Source organism: Bos grunniens, chromosome 2, assembly GCF_055505025.1.
Source record: "Bos grunniens cultivar Pamir isolate PY7600 chromosome 2, Bosgru_T2T1.0, whole genome shotgun sequence".
Taxonomy (NCBI): Eukaryota; Metazoa; Chordata; class Mammalia; order Artiodactyla; family Bovidae; genus Bos; species Bos grunniens.
Genome location: NC_141166.1, coordinates 65517561 through 65530949, shown reverse-complemented (window position 1 = coordinate 65530949; position 13389 = coordinate 65517561). Strand labels below are relative to the sequence as shown.

General features: G+C 41.4%; 1 protein-coding gene across 2 annotated transcripts in view; it reads right to left on the bottom strand.

Annotated features, from left to right (window-relative positions):
- The window catches only part of SCTR (secretin receptor), a 75163-nt gene that overhangs the window by 46225 nt on the left and 15549 nt on the right, over nucleotides 1-13389 (bottom strand). For both annotated transcript variants that reach the window (XM_086349741.1, XM_086349732.1), the window contains exon 2: nucleotides 13209-13314. In XM_086349741.1, the coding sequence (XP_086205867.1) occupies nucleotides 13209-13314 (106 nt within the window). The remainder of the gene's footprint in view (nucleotides 1-13208; nucleotides 13315-13389) is intronic.

Below are 13389 nucleotides of genomic sequence, written 5' to 3'. Positions count from 1 at the left end.
AGAGGTCTGAGCCTTTGTGCTAGGGTGGGGTCAGCCTGGGCCCTTCGCTCACCAGCCTGGCAGGACATAGTGGCAAACACTGCGAGTAAAGGACGGCCTCACTGCATGGAGAGAGCAAGGTCTCCCCAAGAGCTCACAGCAGAACCTGGCGGGAGTCCCTAATGAGCCCTCTCAGCCCTGGATGCCCAAGTAGGACTCTGGGAACAGAAGACAGTCAGACCTGCTGCAAGTCAGTCAACCTGGGTATATTCACAGCCTCCCCGGTCCTGCAATCTGAGGTCAGCGCCCACAGGGTGATGGGCCAGGTCAGGCTCTGGGAAGCACCTGCCATGGGCAACGTGGCCACACCACTCACCTCGGCTGGTCTGTGATGAGCTGGTCAAGCTGGGAGCAACCACATCCTCTACCACAAAGGCTCTGCCTCATGTCCCTCTGTCTCCTTCAGGTCTCCTCTGTCTACTCTCAGTCAAGGGTCTGCACTCATTCACCTTGTAAGTCAGTCAGCAAACACACACCAAGTGCTCGGTCTTAGAGGAAAGTGACACAGTCTGTCCCAGTCCAGCAAACACATCTCCACGATGCAGTGCAGATGTGCCAGGAGGGAAAGAAATGTTGGGGGTGGAGGTGGGGTGGTCCTGCAGAAGTCAGGGTGGCCAGCTATGCCAGCAGAAATCATCTCCTGGAGGAGTGGCTGACAGGACTGGAGAAGAGGAAATGGAGCCGAAGCAGAGGGATCAGTACGTGCAAACGCCCGGAAGCATGAGAGAACTGACATGGTCAGAAAGTTGTAAGCAATTTGGTTGAGCCAAGTGGAAATATTTGGAGTGGATGCATGAACAAGGGCCAAGTCAGGAGCTGAACCTCATCCTGGAGCCCTGGGGAACAATGGCATATTTAAACACTTCAGATGCTAATTTTTAAAATAACCATCTGTAACTTCTTGATGTGAGCTGAAGTTTACCATCATCTCTCCCAGGGGCCTGACATTCTGCGCTTTATCCCTAAGGCCTGAATATAAGTCCCACACTCTGTCACTGGAATTTTAGACATTTTCCTTGTGGACATGCAGGCAGCTGCTGTTCCTGGGGTGGCAGAGGGTGCCCTGGAATTCAGGAGGCTGTGACTCAATGGTGGGCCCCCTCTGAGCCATAAGGTCCCAGTTTGGTTCCCCCAAAGCACCTTCCATAGCCAGCATAGGGGAAGGAAGTTCTCATCCTGCCCATCCCTCATACAGAGGCTAGTAACTTGGCCAGAGCACATCACAGCATCCACACTGCTTGACCTCTGCTTCCCATGGCACCATCTTCCTCCTGCCTCCACTGCACCTGGTGGGTAAGTGCAGGGATCTCAAGGCCACTCTTCCTACAACCTCAGTCTCAGTTGCCACCCAAAGAAAAGTGTTCCCCAGCCCAATCCTCCTCTGAAGTCTCCATTATGTGTGTCTTGATCTGAACTCATGATTTTCATCTCTCTTCGCCCAAAATACTCTCCCCTCCTCGTAAGGTGCTGCAGCCACCTTACAACCTGGCGGTGCATGTCACACAGTGAGCAGAAAGAGAGGAGGAATATGGGATCTGATAACACCCAGGAACTCTGCATGAGCTCTTGATCTTTTGTGATGTGTGAAAAAGCAACCCCTATATGATGAAGCTTGCATATCAAGTCTCTGCCAAGTGTACAAAAACATATTCCTAAGCCATAAGAGAGGAGTCTACATGCCATCAATCTTACCATTTTCATCTCAAAACAAGAAGTGTTAAATATTTTTGAATGACATAGTTTTGGAAGTTTTGGCCACAGCAATCAGAGCAGAAAAAGAAATAAAAGGAATCCAAATTGGAAAAGAAGAAATAAAACTCTCACTATTTGCAGATGACATGATCCTCTACATAGAAAACCCTAAAGACTCCACCAGAAAATTACTAGAACTAACCAATGACTATAGTAAAGTTGCAGGATATAAAATCAACACACAGAAATCCCTTGCATTCCTATACACTAATAATGAGAAAACAGAAAGAGAAATTAAGGAAACAATTCCATTCACCATTGCAACAGAAAGAATAAAATACTTAGGAATATATCTACCTAAAGAAACTAAAGACCTATATATAGAAAACTATAAAACACTGGTGAAAGAAATCAAAGAGGACACTAATAGATGGAGAAATATACCATGTTCATGGATTGGAAGAATCAATATAGTGAAAATGAGTACACTACCCAAAGCAATTTATAGATTCAACGCAATCCCTATCAAGCTACCAACAGTATTCTTCACAGAGCTAGAACAAATAATTTCACAATTTGTATGGAAATACAAAAAACCTCGAATAGCCAAAGCGATCTTGAGAAAGAAGAATGGAACTGGAGGAATCAACCTACCTGACTTCAGGCTCTACTACAAAGCCACAGTTATCAAGACAGTATGGTACTGCCACAAAGACAGAAATATAGATCAATGGAACAAAATAGAAAGCCCAGAGATAAATCCACACACATATGGACACCTTATCTTTGACAAAGGAGGCAAGAATATACAATGGATTAAAGACAATCTCTTTAACAAGTGGTGCTGGGAAAACTGGTCAACCACTTGTAAAAGAATGAAACTAGAACACTTTCTAACACCATACACAAAAATAAACTCAAAATGGATTAAAGATCTAAACATAAGACCAGAAACTATAAAACTCCTAGAGGAGAACATAGGCAAAACATTCTCTGACATACATCACAGCAGGATCCTCTATGACCCACCTCCCAGAATATCGGAAATAAAAGCAAAAATAAACAAATGGGACCTAATTAACCTTAAAAGCTTCTGCACATCAAAGGAAACTATAAGCAAGGTGAAAAGACAGCCTTCAGAATGGGAGAAAATAATAGCAAATGAAGCAACTGACAAACAACTAATCTCAAAAATATACAAGCAACTCCTACAGCTCAACTCCAGAAAAATAAATGACCCAATCAAAAAATGGGCCAAAGAACTAAATAGACATTTCTCCAAAGAAGACATACAGATGGCTAACAAACACATGAAAAGATGCTCAACATCACTCATTATCAGAGAAATGCAAATCAAGACCACTATGAGGTACCACTTCACACCAGTCAGAATGGCTGCGATCCAAAAGTCTACAAGCAATAAATGTTGGAGAGGGTGTGGAGAAAAGGGAACCCTCTTACACTATTGGTGGGAATGCAAACTAGTACAGCCACTATGGAGAACAGTGTGGAGATTCCTTAAAAAACTGGAAATAGAACTGCCTTATGATCCAGCAATCCCACTGCTGGGCATACACACTGAGGAAACCAGAAGGGAAAGAGACATGTGTACCCCAATGTTCATCGCAGCACTGTTTATAATAGCCAGGAAATGGAAGCAACCTAGATGTCCATCAGCAGATGAATGGATAAGAAAGCTGTGGTACATATACACAATGGAGTATTACTCAGCCATTAAAAAGAATACATTTGAATCAGTTCTAATGAGGTGGATGAAACTGGAGCCTATTATACAGAGTGAAGTAAGCCAGAAGGAAAAACATCAATACAGTATACTAATGCATATATATGGAATTTAGAAAGATGATAACAATAACCCAGTGTACGAGACAGCAAAAGAGACACTGATGTATAGAACAGTCTTATGGACTCTGTGGGAGAAGGAGAGGGAGGGAAGATTTGGGAGAATGGCATTGAAACATGTAAAATATCATGTATGAAATGAGATGCCAGTCCAGGTTCAATGCACAATACTGGATGCTTGGGGCTAGTGCACTGGGATGACCCAGAGGGATGGTGTGGGGAGGGAGGAGGGAGGAGGGTTCAGGATGGGGAGCACATGTATACCTGTGATGGATTCATTTTGATATTTGGCAAAACTAATACAATTATGTAAAGTTTAAAAATAAAATAAAATTTAAAAAAAATATTTTTGAATGAATGCTTTTATTTTCACACAAATCCCATAAAACAGATGTGGAAATTGAGGTCCAGAGACATTAAGGATTTGTTTAAGATCACACAGTCTAATTTAAAAGCCTGGGCCTCTCCTTTCCCCTCTCCTCACCTCCACTCCTCTTCCTTTTTCTTTCCTTTCAAAAATTGAAATGAAATTCACATACAGAGATGGGATTGCCTCCACCTTACAGCCACCATCACAAATAGACTAGATGTCAAACAGTTGTCTTCCCTGGAGCAAGGAAGCAGACAGGAAGGGAGAAGAGAGGGGAGCATCACAGACACAGCTAAGAGGACAAGGAGGCTACGACACAGCAGGAACAGCAGCTCGGGTGGTGGCTGGTTCCTGGGAGTGTGTGGGGTTGGGTGGGAAAGGGGTCACGGGCCTGGCCACGGGGGACAACAAGAAAGCAGATAACCAACAGCTCAAGAAGTTCCTGAACAAAGACCATGACCTGGAGAGAAGAGTACTACAAAAGAATATGCCTGGTGAATAAGTTAGATGAAAAGGATCATTTTCCAGAAACACTCAAACTACTAAGACGGAGGCAGGAGCAAACAAAAATCAGAACAGACCTCTAACTAGTCAGGAGACTTAATCTGTAACAAAAAATCTCCCAACAAAGGAAAGGCCAGATGGCCACACTCATGAAGTCTAACAAACATTTAAAGAATAATTAACACCAAGCCTCATCAATCACTCCCAAGATACTGAAAAGGAGGAAACACTTGTAAAATCATTCTATGAGGCCAGGATTATCTGATACCAAACACACATAAAGACTCTACAAGAAAAGAAAACTACAGACAAATATCCCTGATGAACAATGATACAAAAATTCTCAACAAAATACTAGCAACTGAATTGAACAGCACATTAAAAGAATTATACACGATAACCAAGTGGGATCTATCTTTGGGATGCAAGGATGGTTCAACATATGAAGATTGCTTTGTGTGATGCACCACATTAACAGAAGAACAAAAAACACATTATCATCTCAACCAGTGAAGAATCAACATCCTTTCATGATAGAAACACTTAAACTAGAAATAGGAGGAAACTATCTCAATAAAATAAAGGTCATATATGTAAAGGCCACAGTGAACATCACATTCAGTGATGAAGCCCGAAAGCTTTTCCTGTAAGATCAGGAACAAGACAAGGATACCCACTTTTGCCACTTATATTCAGCGTAGTACTGGAAGCCCTGTACTGTGCTGTGCTTAACTGCTCAGTCATGTCCGACTCCTTGCAACCCCATGGACTGTAGCCCGCCAGGATCTTCTGTCCATGGGGATTCTCCAGGCAAGAATACTGGAGTGGGTTGCCATGCCCTCCAGGAGATCTTCCAAACCCAGGGATTGAACCCAGGTCTCCCACATTGCAGTTGGATTCTTTACCATCTGAGCCACCAGGGAAGCCCAAGAATCTGGTGGGAAGTCTGTGCCTTCTCCAGGGGATCTTCCTGAACCCAGGAATTGAACCAGGGTCTCCTGTATTGCAGGCGGATTTTTTACCAGCTAAGCTACCAGGGAAGCCCACTGGAAGCTCTAGTCTACAACAGTTAGGCAAGAAAAATAAATAAAAGAAGGAAGGAAAAAAGTAAAATTATCTGTTTTTAGACAATGTGATCTTACATGTAGAAAGCCCTAATGATTTCTGAAGTGGATTCAGCAAAGTGACAGGGCAGATATAAAAGCAATATACAAACATTACTAATTATCAGAGAAATGCAAATCAAAACTATAATGAGGCATCATCTCACACCAGTCAGAATGGCCATCATCAAAAAATCTACAAACAATAAATGCTGGAGAGGGTGTGAGGAAAAGGGGACCGTCCTACACTGCTAGTAGGAATATAAACTGATATAGCCATTATGGAGAACAGTACGGAGAGTCCTTAAAAAACTAGGAATAACTCTACTATACGATCCAGCAAACCCACTACTGGGCATATACCCTGAGAAAACCACAATTCTAAAATACACGTGTACCCCCGTGTTTACTGCAGCACTATTTACAACAGCCAAGACAATGGAAGCAACCTAGATGTCCATCAACAGATGAATGGATAAAGAAGATGTGGTACATATATATAGTGGAATATTACTCAGCCATAAAAAGAATGAATTTAAGTCAGTTCTGAAGTGGGTGAACCTAGAGCCTGTTATATAGAATGAAGTAAAACAAATATTGTATATTAATACACACATATGGAACCTAGAAAAATGGTACTGATGAACCTATTTGCAGGGAAGGAATGGAGATGCAGATGTAGAGAATGGACTTGTGGCCACAGTGGGGGAAGGAGAGAAGGGGATGAATGCAGAAACTAGCATCAACATATGTACACTATCATGTGTAAAATGGATAGCTGGTGAGAAGTTCCTGTATAACACAGGGAGTTCAGTCTGGTGCTCTGTGATGATCTAGAGAGGTAGGGTGGGGTTGGGAGGCTCAAGAGAGAGGGGATATGTGTGTAGTTGTAGCTGATTGCATTGTTGTGAGGTGGAAGTGAACACAAGATTGTAAAAATTTTTAAAAAAATCAACACACAAAAATTAGTTGCATTCCTATGAACTAATGAGAAACAACCTACAAAGGAAATTAAGAAACAAATCCATTTATAATAGCATTAAAAAGAATAAAATACTTAGGAATAAACCTAACCAACAAGATGAAAGACTTACACACTGAAAACTACCAAATGTTGCTGAAAGAAACTAAAAACACAAATAAATGGAAAGACATTCTGTGTTCATGGATTGGATGACTTAATATTTTTAAGATGTCAATACTACCCTAAGTGATCTACAGATTTAATACAATCTGTATTAAAATTCCAATGACAAGGAGTTCCCTGGTGGCCCAGTGGTAAGGACCCACTGCTTTCACTTCAGGGGCCCAGGTCAGGGAACTGAGATCCTACAAGCCACATAGCATGGCCATAAAAAAAAAAAAAATCCAAATGACAGAAATATTTTAATATTTATTTATTTAGGATTTATTTAAAATTATCAGTCTTCCCTGGTGGCTCAGACAGTAAAGAATCTGCCTGCAATGCAGGAGTCTGGGTTCCATCCCTGCATTGGGAAGATCCCCTGGAAAAGGGAATGGTTACCCACTCTAGCATTCTTGCCTGGAGAATTCCATGGACAGAGGAGCCTGGCAGGCTACAGTCCATGAGGTTGCAAAGAACTGGACATGACTGAGTGACTAACACTTTCCTTTTCAGAAATAGAAATATTCATCCTAAAATTCCTAATGGAATATCCAAGGATCTTGGAATAGTTAAAACCATCTTGAGAAACAACAAAGTTGAGGATCTCATAATTCCTGATTTCAAAACCTATTTGAAAGCTACAGTAATCAAAACAGTGTGGTACTGGCATAAAGACAGACATATAGAATATAGACAATGGAATACAGACAGACATATAGAATAGGCCAATGGAATAGGATAAACATCCCCCAGATAAACCTTCACATGTATGGTCAAGTGATTTTTTTTACCAAGATGCCAAGACCATTCAATGAGAAAAAGACTATCCTTCCACAAATGGTGCTGGGAAAACTGAATGTCTAAATGCAAAAGAATGATTCAGTTGAGTTCAGTCACTCAGTCCTGTCCGACTCTTTGCGACCCCACCAATCGCAGCACGCCAGGCCTCCCTGTCCATCACCAAGTCCCAGAATGGACCAAGAACCTAAATGTAAGAGCTAAAATTTTTAAATTCTTAGGAGAAAGTTCTATGGGATTGGATTTGGCAATGCTTTCTTGGCTATGATACCAAAAGATCTGATAACACAAGTAAAATTAGGTAGATTATAGTAAGTCAAACTTTAAAACTTTTGTGCATCAAAGGACTCTTGCCTGGCAAATCCCATGGACAGAGCGGCCTGGTAGGCTGCAGTCCATGGGGTCGCAAAGAGTCGGACACGACTGAGCGGCTTCACTTTCACTTTTCACTTGCATGCATTGGAGAAGGAAATGGCAACCCACTCCAGTGTTCTTGCCTGGAGAATCCCAGGGATGGGGGAGCCTGGTGGGCTGCTATCTATGGGGTCGCACAGAGTCGGACACAACTGAAGCGACTTAGCAGCAGCAGCAGCAGCATCAAAGGATACAATCAAGAGAATGAAAAGGTAAACTACAGAATGACAGAAATTATTTTCAAATCATATACTGATAAGGGGCTAATATCCAGAATATATAAAGAACTCCTGTAACTCAATAATTAAAAACTAAACAACCCTACTTAAAAATGGTCAAAGGACTTGAGAGAACATTTAGTTAAATAAGACATACAAATAGCCAAGAAACACAGGAAAACATGCTTAACATCACTAATCATCATGAAATGAAGATCAAAACCACAATGAGATACCATAAGGCAATCACAAAAAGACAAAAACTATGATTCCAGTTATTTGAAGTACCTAGAACCATTTCATTCATAGAAATAAAAAGTAGAATGATGGTTCCCAGTGGATAATGGAAGAGGGAAAAGCAGTTTCTGTTTAATGGGTACAGAGCTCCAGTTCTGCAATATAAAAGGTTTTTAGAGATTGGGTGCTCAATAATGTGAATTTAACACAACTGCACATTGAGAAATGGTTAAGATGATGAAATTTATGTATTTTTTTAGATTATATTTCCTTAAAGTAAACATACAGATGGCCAACAGGCACATGAAAAGATGCTCAGCATCACTAATCATCAGCCAAATGCAAATCAAAACCACAATGAGATGTAATCTCACACCTCTCAGAATGACAATTATCAAAAAGACAAGAAATAACAAGTGTTGACAAAGATGTGGAGAAAATGGAACCCTCATGCACTGTTAGTGGGAATGTAGATTGGTACAGCCACTCTGGAAAAACTATGGAAAGTCCTCAAAAAGTTAAAAATATAATTATCATGTGATCCAGCAATTCCACTCCCAGGTATTTATCCAAAGAAAACAAAAACACTAATTAGAAAAGATAATGTTCATTGGAGCATTATTTACAATAGTCAGGATATGGAAGCAACTCAAGTACACATCAGTAGATGAATGGATAAAGCAGATGTGGTATATATACACAATGGAATATTAGTCATATAAAAGAATGAAATCTTAACAGTTGTGGCAACATGCATGGACCTAGAGGGTATTATGATAAGTGAAATAAGTCAGATAAAGATAAATACTGTATGACTTCACTTACATGTGAAATCTCTAAAACAAAACATATGAATAAACAAAACTAAACAGAAACAGAGTTACAGATACAGAGAACAAACAGGTAGTTGCCAGAGGGAAGTTGGGTGGAGGAGGAAAGAAATAGATGAGGGACATTAAGAGATACAAATGTTCCAGTTGCAAAAATATATGAGCTACAGGTATGAAAAGAGGTGGCAAGAATACACAGAACTGTACAAAAAAGATCTTCACGACCAAGATAATAACGATGGTGTGATCACTCACCTAGAGGCAGACATTCTGGAATGTGAAGTCAAGTGGACCTTAGCATCACTACGAACAAAGCTAGTGGAGGTGATGGAATTCCAGTTGAGCTATTTCAAATCCTGAAAGATGATGCTGTGAAAGTGCTGCACTCAATATGCCAGCAAATTTGGAAAACTCAGCAGTGGCCACAGGACTGGAAAATGTCAGTTTTCATTCCAATCCCAAAGAAAGGCAATGCCAAAGCATGCCCAAACTACCACACAATTGCACTCATCTCACATGCTAGTAAAGTAATGCTCAAAATTCTCCAAGCCAGGCTTCATCAATATGTGAACCGTGAACTTCCTGATGTTCAAGCTGGTTTTAGAAAAGGCAGAGGAACCAGAGATCAAATTGCCAACATCCGCTGGATCGTTGAAAAAGCAAGAGAGTTCCAGAAAAACATTTCTTTCTGCTTTATTGACTATGCCAAAGCCTTTGACTGTATGGATCACAACAAACTGTGGAAAATTCTGAAAGAGATGGGAATACCAGACCACCTGACCTGCCTCTTGAGAAACCTGTATGCAGGTCAGGAAGCAACAGTTAGAACTGGACATGGAACAACAGACTGGTTCCAAATAGGAAAAGGAGTACGTCAAGGCTGTATATTGTCACCCTGCTTATTTAACTTCTATGCAGAGTACATCATGAGAAACACTGGACTGGAAGAAGCACAAGCTGGAATCAAGATTGCCTGGAGAAATATCAATTATCTCAGACATGCAGATGACACCACCCTTACGGCAGAAAGTGAAGAGGAACTCAAAAGCCTCTTGATGAAAGTGAAAGTGGAGAGTGAAAAAGTGGGCTTAAAGCTCAACATTCAGAAAACGAAGATCATGGCATCTGGCCCCATCACTCCATGGGAAATAGATAGGGAAACAGTGGAAACAGTGTCAGACTTTATTTTTTTGGGCTCCAAAATCACTGCAGATGGTGACTGCAACCATGAAATTAAAAGACACTTACTCCTTGGAAGGAAAGTTATGACCAACCTAGACAGCATATTGAAAAGCAGAGACATTACTTTGCCAACAAAGGTCCGTCTAGTCAAGGCTATGGTTTTTCCAGTAGTCATGTATGGATGTGAGAGTTGGACTGTGAAGAAAGCTGAGCGCTGAAGAATTGATGCTTTTGAACTGTGGTGTTGGAGAAGACTGTTGAGAGTCCCTTGGACTGCAAGGAGATCCAACCAGTCCATTCTGAAGGAGATCAGCCCTGGGATTTCTTTGGAAGGAATGATGCTAAAGCTGAAACACCAGTACTTTGGCCACCTCATGCAAAGAGTTGACACATTGGAAAAGACTCGGATGCTGGGAGGGATTGGAGGCAAGAGGAGAAGGGGACGACGGAGGATGAGATGGCTGGGTGGCATCACCGACTCGACGGACATGAGTTTGGGTGAACTCTGGGAGTTGGTGATGGACAGGGAGCCCTAGCGTGCTGTGATTCATGGGGTCACAAAGAGTCAGACACAACTGAGCGACTGAACTGACTGAACTGAACAGGTATGAAATGTACAGAGAGGGGAATATAGTTAATAACTATGTAGTATCATAGTTAATAACTATGTAGTATCTTTGTATGGTCACATATCATAACTAGATTCATCAATGGTGATCATTCTGAAATGTATAGAATATTAAATTACTAATTGTGTAACAGAAATTAAATAGTTTTATAGGTCAATTGTACATCAAAAACAAATTCATAGAAAAAGAGATCAGATTTGTGGTTACCAGAGGCAGGGTTAGGGAGAATTGGATGAACGTGGTCAAAAGGTACAAACTTCCAGTTATAAGTACTAGGGATGTAATGTATACCATGATAAAGACAATTAACACTGCTGTATGGTATGTATGAAAATTGTTAGAATAATCCGAAGAGTTCGCATCATACAATTTTTTTTCCATTTCTTAACTTTGTACCTATATAAGATGACAGATGTTCACTTAACTTATGGTGATAATACTTTCATTATGTATGTAAGTCAAATCATTATGCTATATACCTTAAACTTTTGCAATGCTGTATGTCAACTATATCTCAATAAAACTGGAAGAAAAATAAATAGGTGAAAATGGTTAAAATAGTAAAATTTGTTGTAGGTATTTTACTACAATTAAAAAAACAAAACACTGACAACATCAAATGCTGGCGAGGATACACAACAACAGGAATGATCATTCATCGCTGGTAGAAATTTAAATGGTGCAGACACTTGGAAGAGACTTTTCAATAAAGTCTATTGAAAAGAAATTCATATAACATAAAATTAACCACTGTTGCTGCTGCTGGTAAGTTGCTTCAGTCATGTCTGACTCTGTGCGACCTCATAGACAGCAGCCCACCAGGCTCCCCCGTCCCTGGGATTCTCTAGGCAAGAACACTGGAGTGGGTTGCCATTTCCTTCTCCAGTGCAGGAAAGTGAAAGCATTTTAAAATGTAGTCAGTGGCATTTAGCACAGTCGTGTGTGGCCAGCACCTCTACCTAGTTCTACACATTTCACCGCCACCAAGAGGCAGTGCCTACACAGGTGCTCTGCGTGCCCTTTCCCCTGGGCCCCTGACAGCCACTGATCTAACTTTTGTCTCTGTGAATTTGTCTGATCTAGACGTTTCCTATAAGTAGAATCATATCATGTGCGTGTGTGCTTGGTCACTCAGTCGTGTCTGACTCTTTGGAGCCCCATGGACTGTAGCCCACCAGGTTCTTCTGTACATGGAATTTCCCAGGCAAGGATACTGGAGTTGGTTGCCATTTCCTACTCCAAGGGATCTTCCAACTCGGGGTCAAACCCCTTGTCTCTTGCCTCTCCTATATTGGCAGGCAGATTCTTTACCAATAGCACCACCTAAGATTTATCCACATTGCTGCATGTACCAGTACTTCACTCCTTTTTAAGGCTGAACACTATTCTATTGTATGTACAGACCACATCTTCATCTTTCATCAGCTGACAGACACTTGGGTTGTTTCTACCTGTCAGTAACTGTAGCCAGTACAGTGAAGACCTCGTCTGTACAAATCTTTGTTTGACTATTTGTGAAGGATTCTTTTCTTAATGCCACATCCTCCGCTACCTTTAGATGAGTAAAAGCTAAGAAGATAAGTGAAGGAAGGGAGTAGAAATAAAATTAATATGTAAAGAGCAAATTAATAATATTGACTGTCTTGACTAATAATAATAATTAATATTTAAATTAATAATCTTTAAGATGCACCTATATTTAACATCTTTATCTTACATATATTTATAATTCTAATATACTTTATCACCTCTGTTTTATAGATCAGGAAAGTGAGGCTCAGAACATTAAATAATTTGTTCACATTCACACAGCCAGTGAGGGTCAGCCAGCAATGGACCCTGAGTTTCCCAGACCCCACACTGCCTTTCTGTTACCTCCCCCGTCATACTAGCAATGGAGGTGACAGAATGGATAAGAGGTACACCACCAAGACAAGTAACTCTCACCAAAACACTCACCTGGGTGAAGTCATCATGCAGAAGCTAATGATTCAAAAACCCTGGTTGTACCCATAAACTCAGAGAAACAAAGAGGGGTGATGATGTGGTTTTCAGCACGTGTAGACAGCTCACCAGGGTCACTCTAGACCCTTCCCCTCTGCTTATTCTCTGAAAAAATACAGCTGGCCCAGCCCCTACCTCCCACCAACCCACTGGACCTGGACATGAGCATATCCCAGAGTGGATGCAGGTAGGCACGTACCTGGGGCTGGATGCTCCACGCTCTCCCGGGAGAGCTCCTGCAGGCACTGGTCCCTCTCCACCCGCAGCACCCGCAGCACATCACACAGTCGAGGGGGGGTACCAACCTGAAAAGCCAAAGCCAAGAGCACTAGTCAGCACCACAAAGCCGATTGTAGCACATAAGGCCTCTCTGTGGCAAG